Here is a 17,772-nt window from a genome sequence, read left to right as displayed (position 1 = left end):
CATTACCAAGCAGAAACTTTCTGAGCAAACACACTATGTCCCAAAATGAAGAAATTCTGTTTTAAGCTATTTGGATATAGCTTTTCCTCTGTCTTCAACAAAATATATTATATATACTGTTTTCATGCTGACCAAACAGAGCTGTACTATTTCCCTGTATGTGTACTGGTGCTCACATATGTACTTATGTGTGTAGAGGCCAGAGGGCTACTTCAGGTGTCTTCCTCAATTACTTTCCAGTTGTTGTTTTTTTTTAAACTTACTTATTTTATGTGTATGAGTGTTTTGCCTTCCTGTATGCATGGGCACTGTATGTATGCCTGATGCCCACAGGGGCCAGAAGAGGGCAACGGATTGCCTGAAAATGGAGTCAAGGATGCTTGTGAGCTGCCATGTCCGTGCTGGGAACCAAACCCAGTTCCTCTGCAAGAGCAGCCAGTGCTTTACCTACTAAGCATCTCTTGAGCTCTCTCCATCTTGCTTTTTGAGACAGGGTTTCTCACAGAACCTCGAGCTGGCTGACTCAGCTAGACTGGCTGGCCAGGGAGCTCCAATGAGCCTACTGTCTGCCTCCCCAACACAGGAATTACACAAACACATTACTGCACCCAGTTTTGTTTTGTTTTGTTTTGTTTTGTTTTGTTTTGTTTTCCTTTATGGGGGTACTAGAGATTGAATTCAGGTCTTCATGCTTATGCAACAGGCAATTTACTGAGCTATCTCCCCAAGAACCAATACCATTTCTCCCCCCACCTTGTAAAATTTATTTTTATTTTGTATGTATAAGCGTTTTGCCTGCATGTATGGACATACACTTTGTGTATACCTGGTGTCCACAGAGACCAGAAAAGAGTGTCAGATCCTCTGGAACTACACTTACAAACAGTTGTAAAGTTACCATGTGAGTACTGGGAACCTGGGTCCTCCATAAGAATAGCAGGTGCTCTTAACCTCTGAGCCATTTCCCCAGCCCCCCAATATCTTCTCTCAATGACAAATTTCCAGTGAACAAATGTAGTATACAGCATTATATGTACATCAACACAATTCAACATTTCATTTGTCCCTCAGTTTGGCTGCAATCACTGTTTTAAAAAAGGTAAAAGTACTTCTTCCTTAGAAGCCATGGTGGTTTGAATGAGAAATGTCCCCACGGGCTCAGGCAACACTTGGTCCTCAGTTGGTGGTTTTATCTGGGGAAGAATGAGGACGCACAGGACAGGCTTTGAGAACTGCTCCACTTCCAGATCATTCTCTCTACTTCATGCTTGTGGCTGAAATACGATCTCTCAGCTTCCTTCTCCTGCTATCATATCTGCCACTTGCCTCCCCACCATGACAGACTCATATCTCTGGAACTATAAGCCAAAATGCTTTCTTTCATAAGTTGCTTTTGATCATGGTGTTTATCACAACAAAAGAAAAGCAATGGATATAGAAGTTGGTACCAGAGAGTGGGTTATTGCTGGAAAGACCCTGACTATCTTGTTTTTTAAAGAAACGTAGAAGATTTTGGAACTCTGGTCTAGAAAGGCAGCTGAATGCTAGAAGCAGACCTTTATCTGGCCATTCTAGTAAGAGCCTGGAAGACAATAGTGCTGACAGCCATGTAGACTGTGGACGCCCAGCTCAGGTTTCTGGGGAAGCAAGAACTTTAAAGCAACTGGGCTAGAGACCTTCTGCCCTTGTCCTCAGAACTTGCCTGCGGCAAATTAAAGAGTAATGGACTAATTCCTTTGGCAGAGGAAATTCCAAGACAACATAATGTTGAGTCTGTGCATGGTTGTTCCTGATAGCATGTATGCAGGTCTAGAATGGAAAAGAGCAAGTGGGGCAGAAAGAAATACAAAATGTACACGTTAGAGAGGGAAAAAGCACTAGGAAGCTTAACATTACATCCCAGGTATGTGCAGGAAGAGGCTGGAGCTGTTGGGTGGATAGGTGATACAAAGGGGCCTCCTTCTCTGCATTAGTACCTCAGGCAAGACCCGACCCAGCTAAGCTTCCAAACTATGAAGGCAAGCACGTGGCATTTTCTACTCCTAGAAAACAACTGAAAAAAAGCTTCTGCTAATGTGATTTAAGGGAACAAAGGTCCATCCCAAGTTGGTAACAGAACTTAGAATTGCTGTACACATAATGCTGAGTTTAGAGGGATAAAGGATGAAAGAGTAAGGGGACCTGGACTCTTCCTCTGTAGTTTCAGAGAGCCACTGAGGCTAGGCAGTGTGTGGCAGAGAAGTCCCTGAATTATGGCCCTGAGAGGCTACAGTGTGCAGCTGTAAAAGTGAACCCTACTTCACAGTGGAGTCCTGAAATGTTGGAGATGCCAGAGCCATGGGATATCTGCCAAAGAGAGCTACATACAAGGAGTAGAACCAGCCCAAGAGCAAGATATACTTAGCAAATAGCAAAGTTTGAGGAGCAAAGTCATATGAGCCCTTTGAAACTAAAGCCCCAGACATTGGACACGGAGCTACAGGATAGGGGGTTTGCCTTAAAGGGTTCTTATCATGTCCAAAACTTCCTCACTATGTTGCCACTCCTTCCTTTAGAATATGTATATTCTGTGCCATTATGCTGGAAGTTTGTAATTTGCTTGTTTGTTTTAAGGAGGTTACAATTAAGTCTGTCTTGATGGATCTCTGAGACAGAGGCCAGCTTGGTCTACAGAGCTAGTTCCAGAACAGTCAGAGCTACACAGGGAAATCCTATCCGGAAAAACCTTGAGTCTCAGAAAAGACTTTGAACTTTTAAACAGTATTAAAGACTATGAGAGACTATGGGAACTTCTCAAGTTCCACAAGATGAAGCTTACATTATGATCCATCCATGAGGCTATGGTGGGTCAGGGAGTGAAATGTGGTAATCTGAATGAAAAGTGTTCCCCCACAAGCTCAGACACCTCAACACTTAGTTCCCAGGTTGGTAGTACTGTTTGGAGAGATTATGGGGAGATGCAGCCTTGCTGGGGGAAGTTTACCATTGGAGCCAGGGTTGAGAGTTCATAGCCTCATCCCCTTCCGGCTCTTTGCTTCGTGTCTGTGTTTGAAGATGTGATCTTGCAGCTTTTCTACGGCCATGCCTGCCACCTGCTGGCATGCCTCCCTGCCATGATGGACTCCTCCCTCGGGAACTGTAAGCCAAATTAAACTCTTTCTTCCATAACTTGCTTTTGGTGATGGTGTTTTACCACAGCAACAGGAAAGTTACTGACACAGAAGCCTTCCATTAAGAAAGCTAAAGTGATTACTTCAATATACATAAAGTAAACTTAAATAAAATAAATAAACTTCAACACAGAGCATTTCCAGATTCCAAGGAATGAGTGTTCAATAAAAGGAAAGACTGATGAAAAGACATAACATTTATAAATATACATTTGCTTTAACAGAGATTCAAAATTAAGTGACAAAATCTGGCTGAATTAAAGATATACATAATTTCATAATTATAGTAGAAGGTCTTAAGACTTCATTCTCATCAACTGATAGCTCAATTAGACAAAAATCAGTGAGGCTATAGATTTGACTAACAAGAAAAGCCTGACCTAGTCTATATTTATAGACCATAACACCAGTCCTGTACAACACACCTCTTTTTTTGTTTGTTTGTTTGTTTGGGTTCTTTTTTTGTTTTGTTTTGTTTTGTTTGTTTTTCTAGACAAAGGTTCTCTTTGTAGCCCTGGCTGTCCTAGAACTCGCTTTGTAGACCAGGCTGGCCTCAAACACAACTAATGTCATACTTAATGGTAAAAGATTTCATCTCATCACCCCAAAAATAAAGAAGAAGATAGTGCCCATTTTTACCACCCTCATTCAGCACAAGGCTAGAGGTTGTATGTTATGGAATAATCTTTTTGTATACTGTGAAGTTAAGTCTTTGGCAAGGCACCTTCTGATTGGTTTAATAAAAGAACAGACTGGCTGGTAAATAGGCAGGAGGTATAGGCAGGACAGCCAGAGGATGGTAGGAAGGGCAGAGTCTGAGGAGTCATGAACCAGACTCGGAAGTTCATACATGAGGTAAATGAGCCTTGGAGCAGCATGTAGATTAATAGAAATGGGTTAATTTAAGTTGTAAGAGCTGGATGGAGACAAGTCTAAGCTATTGGCCAAGCATTTATAATTAATAATAAGTCTCTGAATGGTTATTTGGGAGTGGCTGCTGAGACACAGAGGAACTCTATCTACAGTTGTAGTTTGCATTAATACTAAATAACAGCGTGCATGGTGGCAGACACCTGAAATCCCATCACATGGGAAATAGAGGCAAAAGATTCAAAACTTCAATATTATCCTCAACTACACAGAAAATTGAGGCCAGCATAGGATATGAGACCCTATCTCAAATCCATTCAAAAAAAAATCCTGACTAAATAAAGTTCGGAATGGATGAAACAAACCTGTCATATTTACAAATAATAATTGTAATACTAAAATGATTGCTTTACACTGAAAATCCTAAGGAAGACTACAGGCCAACTGCTGGAACAAATTTAACAGGATTGTATTATATAAAACCACTACTGAAAAGTTCAATTCTTATATTAGTATCAAATGTCTAGAAAGTGAAATTTTTTAAACAAGTAGAACAAAAGAAGTGCCTGAGAATAAATGTAATAAATAAAAGACAGCTGAGACCGCTGCACTGAACACTACTGCCCACCGTTGTCTGAAATAAAGACCTAAATAAATGAGAGGCTATTGTCACCGTCACAGGTTAGCACACTCAGTAGTTTTTAAATGGCAGTTTTCCCCACATTTAATGTCAATCCCAGTCAATTCTCTAACAGGTTTTTTTTTTTTTAAGTTATCAAAATAGTTTAAACTTTATATGGGAATTCTAAGGGCATAGAATAATCAAAGAAACTTTTTTAATAAAAAGGTGAAAACAAATTGGGCAGGGATGGTGCATGCCTTTAATCCCAGTACTTGGGAGGCAGAGGCAGGTGGATCTCTGAGTTTGAGGCCAGCCTGGTCTACAGAGCGAGATCCAGGACAGCCAGGATTGCTGCACAGAGAAGCCCTGTCTGGAGGGGTGCTAAAAGATTCACAGTGCCCCGATTCCGATATTTACTACAATATTTTGGTAATCAAAGCAACCTGGGTATACTGGCAAAGTTACATATAATCAGTAAGAAGTGAACTCAGAAATAGATCCATTCTTGACTAATTACTGCCCCTGCCTCATTGGTTTCTTTCTGAAAAGGAGTTTCCTTAAGTATATAGCCCTAGCTGTCCTGGAACTCACTTTGTAGACCAGGCTTGCCTGGAACTCACAGAAATCTGCCTGCCTCTGTCTCTAGAGTGCTAGGATTAAGGTATTCGCCATCACCAGCTGGTGACATAGGAAATTTAATGAGGTGATAAAAATATGATGATGGTTTCATGGGTGTGTAGATGTAACCAACTGTCTTATTAAATAAGAAACACAGAACCAATGCAAAGAAGAAAGCCAAGAGGTCAGAGCCAAGAGCTAAAACCTTACCCTTCCTCCTGCGGTGGTCCTACCTCTCCGAACCAGAGCTACTTCCTGTGTTAAAGTCTTTATATATAGAGTTTCTGTTCTGCCTTCTCATTGGTTGTAAACCCAACCACATGACCGCCTCGTCACTGCCTGTCTGTACAGACCTCTAGGTCTTCTATGGTTTGTATTGAGATTAAAGGTGTGTGTTGCCAATTCTGGCTGTATCCCTGAACACACAGAGATCTACCTAGCTCTGTCTACCAAGTGCTGGGATTAAAGGCATGCACCACCACCGCCCAGCTTTCCTACGGCTTGCTAATAGCTCTGATCCCCGGGCAACTTTATTTATTAACATACAAATAACATTTTAGTACAAAATAAAATATCACCATATTTCCCCTTTTCTATTTTAACAAAAAGAAAAAAGGAAAAAGCTTATAACTAACATAAGAAAAACTATATACAAAAGTACAATAACTATATACAATATATACAAGTAATAAATACCTAAACAATGTCTAGTCCATTTGTATTTGACAAATTCAGAGAAAATAATTCCATTATCTATCTTATTTTGGTAAGTCCAAAATGTATCTAATTCACTTTCTATCCTAATTAATCTTCAACTATAACTAACTAATCTTCAACTCCCTCAGAGACCCAAGAAGGAAATAATATTAGCTAACAAAAATAAAAACAGGAAGTACATGTAAGCAACTTCCAAAAAATTGTGAGTTGACAGAAACAGCCAGCTGCCTGGACAGTTATCTGAGGTTTCTCCGCAGTGTTGGGGCATCATCTTCAGCCTATAGACTTAGAGTATCTGACAGACTCATTTGTGAAGTAGGGTGTACACAAGGTCAACAGTTCAACCTCACATTGGGTGAGAGCAGTCCATGTACCAGAAACACCTGAATTCCACTAGTGTCATGTCATGAGACAGGATTTTAAATTCTGGAAGTTGTTGATTTTTTTTAAATTCAGCTGTCCATTCTTCTTGGCTATGTGTGTGTGTGGCTTCATCTCAGCATCCCGTTCTTCTCCACATCCCTCTATTAAATGCCATTCTACTATTGAGAGGTGTGAGCTTAGTTACTCTTCAAGAATAACTGTTTCAGCTGCTGTTCCATTGCACATCAGAAGCCATCGGCCCACTGCCTGTTCAGCTGCCTTCGAAGAAAAGGGCACTGTACCTTTTCCGGATTGCGAAGGCCACTTCAGGGATGGTGCCATATTGTCCTGGCCTCAGAAGATGCCTTTTGATAAAGCCATAACCACACTTGTTTTGGCAAGAATCAGTAGTCCTTTGTTTCGTGTCCTGTCTGTCCTGTTTGTCAGCAGTTGATTCGAGGATACTTTGTTGTCCAGTGGCTAACTTTTGCCACAATGAAAGTTAACTCCAATTGCAGTTTTTTCAATGCCCATATTTTCTCTGAAGTAGACTGGTACTGCCAGGAGCCGACATGTCTCATAGTCATAACAAAAAAGAAAAATTTTCTAAGTTATTAAAACATTTTAAATGCCATATTCTATAGCTCTCTGAAGGGTTTAAAGATGACCTGTTTATCTAAAATATATCTGCTCAATCTTGAAAACATACCTAATATGACTACATGGGTGCATATTTAAAAGCTGATTAAACTATGTACTTCAAATATGTGTTTTTTATTATATCTTAATAAAACTGAGAAAAAGAAAAGAAAAATGGTAGCATTTACCAAAACTATAAATATGCACCCTACTTCCAGAAATATACCCTATTGAAGGCAGGTGCAGTAGTGAGTATCTGGAACCTCAACACTTGGAAGGTTCAGGTGAGATACAAGTTCCAGACTAACTGAGGCTCACAGCAAGAACCTGCTGCAGGAAAGGAGGGATGGAGGGGTAGAAGAGGGACGGGGAGGGAAGGAGGGAAAGGGAGAGGAGAGGAGGGGGAGGAAAGGAGAATGGGAAGAAGAAATATAGTCTATTGGGGTTGCTAACGTGGCTTGATGAGGGCTACATTACCTTGCCATCACCATAAGAAGGAAAAAGAAAATCCAAGTGTAGTAGTGCACACCTATAATCCAAGCACTCCAGAGGCTAAGACAAGAGGACTACTTCAAGTTCAAGGCCAACCTGCAAAACATAGTGAATTCCAGGCTAGCCTGGGCTATGAAGTATGTCACTATTATAAAAAAGAGGAAGGAAGGAAGGAGGGAAGGAGGGAGGGAGGGAGGGAGGGACGGAGGAAGGGAGGGAGGGAGGGAGGGAGAGAGGGAGGGAGGGAAAGGGAAGAAAGGAAAGAGGAAATGTATCCTTTATACTCACATATACACAGAGATACTCAGGCACTGAAATTACTACCTGTGGTTACATGGGATGACCAATAATCCTCAGTGTATCTGAACTTTCCATTATCGCAAACATCAGACATTCTGTAACACTTGAGACTGACAGCATCACTCTAAATAATAATCACAATACATAATATATTGTGTACCCAAAGAACATCAGCCACCATGTGCCAGGTTCAACATGGCACATATCTTGTGAGAGAAACAGTAACTGGAGCAGGGACCCATTACAGCGCAGAACAGGTCCTTAGCACACCCATACCCCAGTGCCTAAAAGAAAACATACACCCTGAGCTTATCCACTCTTAGGACTCTTTCATGAAATACTACAGCAATCAATCTACTTGGGCCATGTTTTCAATAATGTCTAGTTTATTACATACTAACTCCTTCACATAATGTATGTTTAGTTTCCATTCTCTTTTCAAATAATATAAATCCAAAACACATAAAGTAAACAAGAAATGCAATGCATTTTCCAAGGAAAAGTTAGAAGCACTAAATTTACCCTAGTCATGGTTGTTATCATCAAGAGGATTCCCACTTTAAAGTGTATGACTTTGCATTTAATTGAAGCACATTACATAGATCGCTTTTTGCAATTAACCTCCAAAAGAAATTAAACATTAATGAATGCCTGAAATACAAACAAGGCATTCATAATCTGAATAATGCAGAAAGAAACATCTATTTCAACATATATTTTAGATCTCTAAATTACATTGAAATTACCTTAAGCAAGAATTGTTTTCCTTTTCTTTTTGAGGCAAAGTCTTGCTATGTAATCCAGGCTGGCCTACCATGTGCTAGCCTCTGCCTCAGCCTTCCCGGTGCTGAAATTACAGGCACATGCCATCATGCCCAACTAAAGGTATACATTTTTTGTCTTTAAGATGTTGCTGGCACTGGGATGCAGCTCAGTTGATAGCACTTGCCTGACATGCACAAACCCCTCCTCGGCACCAGGTAAACTGGGTGTGGTGGTGCACCCCTGAAATCCTGGCACTTGACAGGTAGCAGCAAGAGGAACCCAAGTCCATGGCTTCAGGGTGAGTCCAGGGCTAAGCTGTCACACATGACACCATGTCTCAGCGAATATAATGAACTGACCTTTACAGACATTGCTTATTGGGCTGGGAAGATGGCTGCACAGCTAAGAGTGGTCACTGCACAGAACAAGGACCTGAGTTCAGACTCCCAGCACCAGGTAAAAAGCTAGGTGTGCTGGGTGGTGGCAGCACACACCTTTAATCCCAGCACTTGGGAGGCAGAGGCAGATGGGTCTCTGTGAGTTTAAGGCCAGCCTGGTCTACAGAGAGAGTTCCAGGACGGCCAGGGCTACACAGAGAAACCCTGTCTTGAAAAAAAAAAAAGCTAGGTGCAACTACCTGCCCTGGTAACTCTAGGGGGAGAATGAGGGAGACTGCTGGGACTTGCTAGCCACCAGCCTTGCTTCAGGTTTAGCAAGAGACTGTCTCAAGAGCACAAAGTGGAATGTGATAGAGCAGTACCCACGACATCTTCCTTAGGTTTCCAGGTGTGCACAGGGGAGCGCGCACACACACAGACAGACAGACAGACAGACACACACACACACACACACACACACACACACACACGTCTATTTGCTCATCAGTGTCAAAGACAGATCCCTTTGCTATCAGTTGGGCAAAAAGTAAGTACAGATACAGAATTTGTATTTATTAACCCAGTATTCATATATATATATTAGGCCCTGGCTGTCCTGGAACTTGCTATGTAGACCAGGCTGGCCACCACTCATAAAAATTCACCTGCCTCTGCCACCCAAGTGCTGAGATTAAAGGCGATAAGCCACCACCGCCCTTCAGTAATAATTCTCTTAGATTTATTTATTTTGTGGTTTTATGTGCATGAGTGTCTGGCCTGCATGTGTGTGCACCACAGGCATGTCTGGTGCCTGAGAAGGTGGTGAGATGCCATACGGTACCAGGAATCGAACCCCGGTCCTTTGCAAGAACAACAAATGCTCTTAACCACTGAGCCAACTCTCGAGCCCCAGTAATCATTTTTAAAATATCAATTAAACATGACATATTTGGCAACATCTGAAACAATACTAAAATTTGAGCCTTATTTAAAAACAACTTAGTTGTGGCAATCACGTAAACACTATGGGATTACTTATGAAGAAACTTTATTGAACATTGGTAGATTTCAAGGCATTTGTATTTTAATGGGATGAGTTGTTTACAAGTAAATCAGAGTTAATGTCAGATGCAGTTTGCTTCGGATACCTGGAATCAGAACAGCAGGCCCATTAAATATATATGAACCCATGATGCAGAAACACTGCACCATATTGATGGAGCCCTCATTAATTTTCAATGATGTAGCTAAGCCACTATCATATTTGTGTTCTAAAAAAAGGGGGTATATAATCATTTGCCTTCATCTCAAAATTCTTGTTTTTTACATGCTTCAATTTAGTTAAATAAAAATCTAACACTCCAAATCATTTCTACTGAAGTTCATTAAACTTTACATTTTCTTTTCTATTTATAGAGGAATCACATACATATTTGTACATATATATGTATGTACACAAAGGATATCTCTTGATACACAACATGAAAATGAAATACAAGAAGTGAAGGTACTGAAATTACTTCCTCTCAAAAGTAGTAAAACTCATTGAGCCTTCTTGTCATCTAATTGTAGTTATGGAATAAATACTGACATTGTTTATAGACCAAAGATAAAGACGCGGCAAAATGCAGCAACGGCCCACAGAACCGTGACTAAATGTTTCAAGTGTTGGCAGTGGTTCTTGTTTGTTTGTTTGTTTAAACTAGCACCCTGAAAAATAAAATGTAAACAGAGAATTGCTCTAAGTTGATGAATTGCCTTGATAATATAGTATTTTCATTTAATGGTATTTTCACTTTATCCATAGAATTTCAGAGAACTTTACTTAGCAAACGTGATTAAAATTTAACTGAATAATCCCTAACAAATGTATACACCGAACAGTGAAATGGGCTTTGCTTTCCCTGTGTGCCTGAAAAGGAGGGTGGGTACGGACGGAGTACAGGCAAGACCTTTCCATTTTCTAATAACAGGCCTTCCAACTCCCTGTCAATCCTGTTAATAAAATAAACAGCATGCTGTAGCCTGTGCTTTTGTTCAGATTCCTCACTAAGCCCAAGAGCCAAGTCAGACTCTCCTAAGGCGCTCTCCCCCTTCTCTTCCCTCCTCATCGGCTGACTTATACATCATTTATACATTTGAAGCCAACCAACTTGGTGCTAACCTTCACCAGTTAGTGCATGTCACTAATCAAAGACCCTTTTCCTAACCAGTTAGGCTGCAGGATTTCAAGCTTCTGACTCTTCTTCTTCTTCTTGGGTCTCACTACGTAGCCCTGGCTAGCCTGGGACTCTCTAGGTAGACCAGACTGGCTTCAAACTTAGAGAGATCAGGCCATGCATGGTGGAGCACGCCTTTAATCCCAGAACTTGGGTGGCAGAGGCAGGTGGATCTCTGTCAGTTCAAGGCCAGTATAGCCAAGACTATGCTGAGAAATCCTGTCTTTAAAAAAAAAAAAAAAAAAAAAAAAAAAAAGTCATAGCGCTCCACCTGCCTCGGCCTCTGCCTCCCAAATTCTGGGGTTAAAGGCGTGCACCACACCTGCCAATAGGGCAAGTTTCTGTTAATTATTTCTTTAGCAAATAGCACTTTTTTTATTTTTCAAGACAGGGTTTTTCTATGTAACAGTTCTGACTGTCCAGGAACTCACTCTGTAGGCCAGGCTAGCCTTGAACTCACAGAGATCTGCCTCCCTCTGCCTTCCAAGTCCTGGGATTAAAGGCATGTGCCACCACTGCCTGGCAACACTGTCTGATATATCAGTGTTTTGCCTGCACATATCTGTGTGAGGGTGTCAGATACCCTGAAACAGAAGTTACAAACAGTTGTGAGCCACCTTGTGGGTGGGTGCTGGGAATTGAACCTGGGTCCTCTGGAAAGGCAACCAGTGCTCTTAACTGCTGAGCCATCTCTCCAACCCGTCAATTACAAATTTTTATAACTAAACTTTCCTTGTAAAAATACAAACTAATTTCCTCTGCGTCACTCAAGAGAGCTAAAAACACAGGGGGTTGGGAGTACAGAGGAAGAAACAATGGCTGCCATTTTTTTTTTTTTTTGGTTATATGAATACTCTAGCAGTGTTTAAAAACTACTTGAACACAAGATTCACCTAGATAAGTAATATAAAGTAGGGGTCTTCTCCCTACCCCAAAAAAATTATAACAGGGACCAGAATTTTGTATTTTAAGTAGACATCTTGGATGACTCTTTAATATGAGGCAAGTTTGAGAATCAATGACCTGGAAATTTATTGAGTGTACAAGAAAGACTGCAAAAATATCAATTACTAAAGAGCAGTAACTAATAAATTACTGTTGAGCCTTGCTTTTTTGTCTTTGAAAACAGATTTAATACACTGAAGCAAACTATCTCCAGGCTTACTTCTCATTAAATTATTCCCATTCCACATACCATTTTAGGCTCTATTTGCTAAGTAAAGTAAGAAGCAAATTCACATGCCTTTAATCCCAGCACTTTGTGTATGCATACGTGTCCTGATGAATTCAGTTGGACTTTAATTGTGTAAAGGAAGAAAGTACAAACTCTAGGCAGTTATTCTGGAGATAGGTAATGGTTGGCTTTTATTGGGTGCACATTATATTCCAGACATATATAGGAGGCAGAGGCAGGTGGATCTCTGTGAGTTCGAGGCCACTCTGGCCTACAGAGTGAGTTCCAGGACACCTAAGACTTTTACACAGAGAAACCCTGTCTCGAAAAAACAAAATAAAAAAATAAAAAATAAAAACAAGCAAATTGTCAGACTCCTAAAACTTAAACCCAACAAACCATTTTTTAATTACATTCATTTACTTCCTTGGGGAAAAGAGTGTGTCTCAGGTCAGAGGACAACTTGCAGGAGTTGGTTTTCTCCTCCCACTCTGTAGGTCCCAGGGATTAAACTCAAGTCACCTGGCTTGATGGCAAACACAATTACCCACTGAGCCATACTGCCAGTCCAAGAAGTTATTTTTTAATACAGAATATTGACAATATCTCTTCATAAGTGAGAGTAAATAATTCTTAAATTTACTTGAACTATGCCTCAAGTAATCCCTCACAGTGACCCAGTAGGGTAAACGCAACTATTAAACTATTAGGGTGAATGACTAATTTTCACTAAATTTACACATTAAATAGTCAACCTAGGATTAAGAGTCAAGAGGGTTATCATAATACTTATTAGATATACTTCATGCCCACTAAAGAAAGAAGTGATGAAAAACAAATTAATTTTATTTGTTTGTATTTATAATCTAAAGGCCAGGCGATTAATATGCCATTTGTGTCAGGCTCATACAGAATAAAATAATTTGCATGTGAACGAATAATGCTTAAGGTTTAACATACAATTTCCTATTATCTGTTTGAGGCTTAAGGCACAAATTTGGCAATATGACTTCCTAGAAAAGAAGCCCAGCCGGGCGGTGGTGGCGCACGCCTTTAATCCCAGCACTTGGGAGGCAGAGGCAGGCGGATCTCTGTGAGTTCGAGGCCAGCCTGGACTACCAAGTGAGTTCCAGGAAAGGCGCAAAGCTACACAGAGAAACCCTATCTCGAAAAACCAAAAAAAAAAAAAAAAAAAAAAAAAAAAAAAAAAAAAAAAAAAAAAAAAAATTTCTTTGCCGGGCGGTGGTGGCGCACGCCTTTAATCCCAGCACATGGGAGGCAGAGGCAGGCGGATCTCTGTGAGTTCGAGGCCAGCCTGGTCTAGGACAGGCACCAAAGCTACAGAGAAACTGTCTCGAAATACCAAAAAAAAAAAAAAAAAAAAAAAAAAAAAAAAAAAAAAAAAAAAAAAAAAAAAAAAAAAAAAAAAAAAAAAAAAAAAGAAGCCCTGAGGGCTACAGAAATGACTCGGAGGACCCAGGTTCAATTCCCAGCACCCACACGGTGGCTCACAACCATCTGTAACTCCAGGTCCAGAAGATCTGACTCCATATATAGAGGAAAAACACATGTAAAATAAATCTAAAAAAAAGTCCTAAAAGGTGTCCATAAGGCCAAAGACCCTATGAAACTTTCTGATACCAAAGTTCCCTCCTTCATATGCCCCAGTATCAGTGCTCTGAAGGCCAAGATAGGAGGATCTTGAGTTTGAGGCCAGCCGAGGCTACCTAGCTAGTTCAAGGCCAGCTGAGCTACAAAGCAAAGTCCTGTCTCAAAAGGGGAAGGGGGAGTGGGGAGAGGGGTGCTGGAGCGATGGCTCAGTGGGTAAGAACACTGTTCAAGCACAGGGACCTGGACTCAGATACCAGTACCCAATAAAAAAGCTGGGCATGGCCTCAGGAGCCGGTAAACCGAGCACTATAAGGACACTTAGCTAGCTCCAGGCTTAATGAGAAACCCTGTCTCAAAGGAATAAGGCAGAGAATGATACAGCAGGACACTGAGCAACCTTTTTTACCTCCATGCATATACCTGCACACATGGGTGCACACACACACACACACACACACACACGTTAGCATGGTAGTGCATAGCTAATAATGCCAGCACTCAAACTAAGGCAGGAATATCAAGAATTCAAAGTTTGATTGGCTATAAGACACATTCGTGGTCAACCTAGGCTACATGGCAAGACACTGTCTCAAAAAAAAAAAAAAAAAGTAATAATAAGGACTGAGACAGCCCAGAGATTAAGAGCACTGGCTGCTCTTCCAGAAGACTTGGGTTCAATTCCTAGCATTCACATGGCAGCTAACAACCATCTGTAGCTCCAGTCCCAGGCGATCCAGTGTCCTCTTCTGGCCTCTGTTGGCACTGCATGCACATGGTGCACAGATGTACCTTGCAGGCAAACACCCATACACACAAAATAAATAAATAGAAGTCTTTAAAAGACACATCAGTTATGCTTTACTGAATGGGTGGAGATCAAGTGTGGGGAAGTTGGTGTGGCTGAAATTCAGAATGCAGCCAATTCCTCGACCAGAGCTCATGGAGGATACCCACAAGTCTTCTAACAACCCCAAAGAATGAGTGCCTTCTCCAAAGCTTTATAGCCAAAGAGGGTGCTGTTTCCTAATTTGCACACTACTATATATTACTTAAAATAAATGAACATCACTTACTAATTAGTCCCACCAACAAACGTATTAATTAAATGTTAATCCGATAAAACTCAATATAACTAACAATTCAGATATAATACAGAGGACAGAGAAACACAGTAAACAAAGCCAGAGAGAGTCATCAAACAAAATTCAGATTCTTCAGATTCTTCAGCAGCAGGACAACTCTATCACAAACTATCCAGTATAACAGAAAATAAATGGGACAGCTATATCCCAGACAGGCAGACAGACAGACAGACACACACACACACACACACACACGGGGGGGGGGGCGGGGGGGGGCCCCCCGCGCCGCAGCACACTTTGGGACTGGCAAAAAGAATGTTAAAAGCCAGAATGGGGAGGAGTCCCATGTAACACTGTCATCTAGATATGACCCAGCCGCTCCAATCTTGAGTGCACAGCAGCAATGGACATCTGCCCTTCAACATTCCATCACAGACAAAGATGTCCAGGTGGTGGGGGTGGGGAAAGAGCACTTTTCAATGGTGCAGCCACTGGTGGAGTATTTGGGAAGAAGTTCAAAGGGAAAAGAAGGGGAATAGAGCAGGTAATGAAGGATATGCTCTCCATACATTGTGTGTGTATTATATATTTGTATATGTACATATATATTTGTATACATACACAGAAATGTGTGTGTGTATATATATATATATATATATATATATATATATATATCAAAGCTAAAAGAAAAATTGCAGAGAAATTGAACAAAACTTCTCCAAAAATCTAATAGTATGCCAGTCACAGTAGCACATACTTGAAATTCCAGAACTTTTAGGCAGAAGAATTTAAAGTTCAAGGCCAGGCTGGGCTACCAATTGAGGTCCAGTCTTTACAAGTACCTGATAATATACCAACAGTATTCCGCCATTTCCATTTTCCTGCATTCCAGTCGACTATCTTTACTGTATGTTCAATCTTAAACCATTCAGTCACAGCTACACTGTCTAAAATAACGGTTAATTAGGAAAGGAACCAATTAATGAAATTAATAATCCCATTATGACAATTATAAATACAGCTCATGGTACAATTCACGTCTAAAGACCTTGTCTAACACACTGTAATCCTTTCATAAGAAGATTCAAACTACAGGAACACATGTGCTGAAAATGTTGTAGTACCTTCAACCTCAAGCCACCTTTTACTAAACCGCTGCACCATGAAACTCTGACAAACACTGTGACCAAATTCTGCACTTATTCTTCAAAATGCACAAAATCACTCTCCCTCCCTTCACCACCAAGCAACCAAAATGCACAAGTTACTTCCTAGAGCCACTTCCTGGGTTCCAGACTCTCGAGACCCACAGTCCTGGGAAGTCTCGGGATCATTTCCTAGGATGAGGGAATGATACCCACATAAACTCACCGTGAGATTGCTCATGGTGAAACGCTACAGTGCCCGGAATATAATGTGCACACAATAAAAGCCAACCATTACCTATCTCCAAAATAACTACCTAGAGCCTGCATTTTCTTCCTTTACACGATCAGCGTCCAATTGAATTCATCAGGACACGTATAAATACAGACTTTTCCAATTAACTCATTCAATCAATAGCAACAGTAGACACCCTTCGGAAGTTTTCATAGCATTTCTCTTTTCAATTAAAAAAAAAAAAACATTTCGTAAGGAATTAAACACTCCAATCTCCCACACTTTCAGCCAGAGAGCTGTCTGGAATCTAACAACACAAGGCGTGGAAACTGTCGAGACGTTCACTAGCTGGAAAGACAAACTCTTGCATGCCACAATCAAAACTTAAGTTCAAAGTAGGCCAGAGACGCCCGGGGCAAGGGGCTACAAACCTTTTAAAGGAACGACGCTCCCTTTTTCCATTTTTTTTTTCGCCCGATGTAGAAACTAACCACACCCTCATTCCCCCGGAGTTGCCTCCCAGTATCTCCCAGGACTGTCCTCCCACCCCAGGAATCCAGGGTCTCCAGACTTACAGAGTGTGTCCGCACACGTTCACCATCAGCTTCAGCGAAGGGTTCCGGTATTTGGTGGTCTTACACCGGGGGCAGCCCTGATCGTCCATGGCGTCTCCTCTGCTTTGGCTTTTCCGCGACGCGGGCTTCAGCCACTGCCACCTAGGAGCACCCCCAGACCCGACGTCAAGCGGGCTCCTACCAACAGGCACTTGGCCGGAATGGTCCTTCGCGAAAGAGCCCCGGCTGGAACCCGGGCGCTGCAGCACAAACGTTCCGGGAGCGAGTTCTCAGGTCCCGGCGCTACAATTCCATCATAACCTTAGGTGAGGCGGCTCAGTATCTTGGGATGGGAGAAGGGATGCTTTTAAATTATACACCCCTTGCCTAAGTACATTTTCCAAGGAACCACCTCGTGTTAGGAAGATAAATTCTTGTGTGGTTTGGAAACATCCACATGATTTCAAAGATTTATGCTGGGCTACAGTCAGTTACACAGACTAGCATCTTCTTTCAGAAAACTGGAGACTCTTTACTGCATACGTCTTCATACTTGTGTAATCGAAACATAATTTGGTTCACTTATGTGAAGATTTAGAAAAGTACTAAGTGTGGTGGCCCACACCTATAATAGCAGCACTTGGAAGGCTGAAAGCAGGAAATTGCCATGAGTTGGAGCCCACTCTAGGCTATGTAGTGAATTCCTTACAGCCTGTACTACATAGGGAGACCCTGTCTAAAAAAAAAAAAAAACATAGCAAAGTAATTGTTTAAGTTCATTAAAGTTATCTAAACGCTATTCTTTGCACCCATAGTACA

At 41.2% G+C, this 17,772-nt stretch overlaps 1 protein-coding gene across 1 annotated transcript in view; it reads right to left on the bottom strand.

The window, feature by feature from the left end:
• Mnat1 (MNAT1 component of CDK activating kinase) overlaps positions 1-17,194 on the bottom strand; it is a 179,451-nt gene extending 162,257 nt beyond the window's left edge. Inside the window, exon 1 of the mRNA XM_006992726.4 lies at positions 16,975-17,194. Within this exon, the coding sequence (XP_006992788.1) occupies positions 16,975-17,063 (89 nt within the window). The 5' untranslated portion in view covers positions 17,064-17,194. The remainder of the gene's footprint in view (positions 1-16,974) is intronic.
• Positions 17,195-17,772: the final 578 nt, after the last annotated feature.

This window comes from Peromyscus maniculatus, chromosome 14 (genome assembly GCF_049852395.1).
Source record: "Peromyscus maniculatus bairdii isolate BWxNUB_F1_BW_parent chromosome 14, HU_Pman_BW_mat_3.1, whole genome shotgun sequence".
Taxonomy (NCBI): domain Eukaryota; kingdom Metazoa; phylum Chordata; class Mammalia; order Rodentia; family Cricetidae; genus Peromyscus; species Peromyscus maniculatus.
The sequence above is the reverse complement of the archived record's forward strand: the minus strand, read 5'-3'. Positions and strand labels throughout refer to the sequence as shown.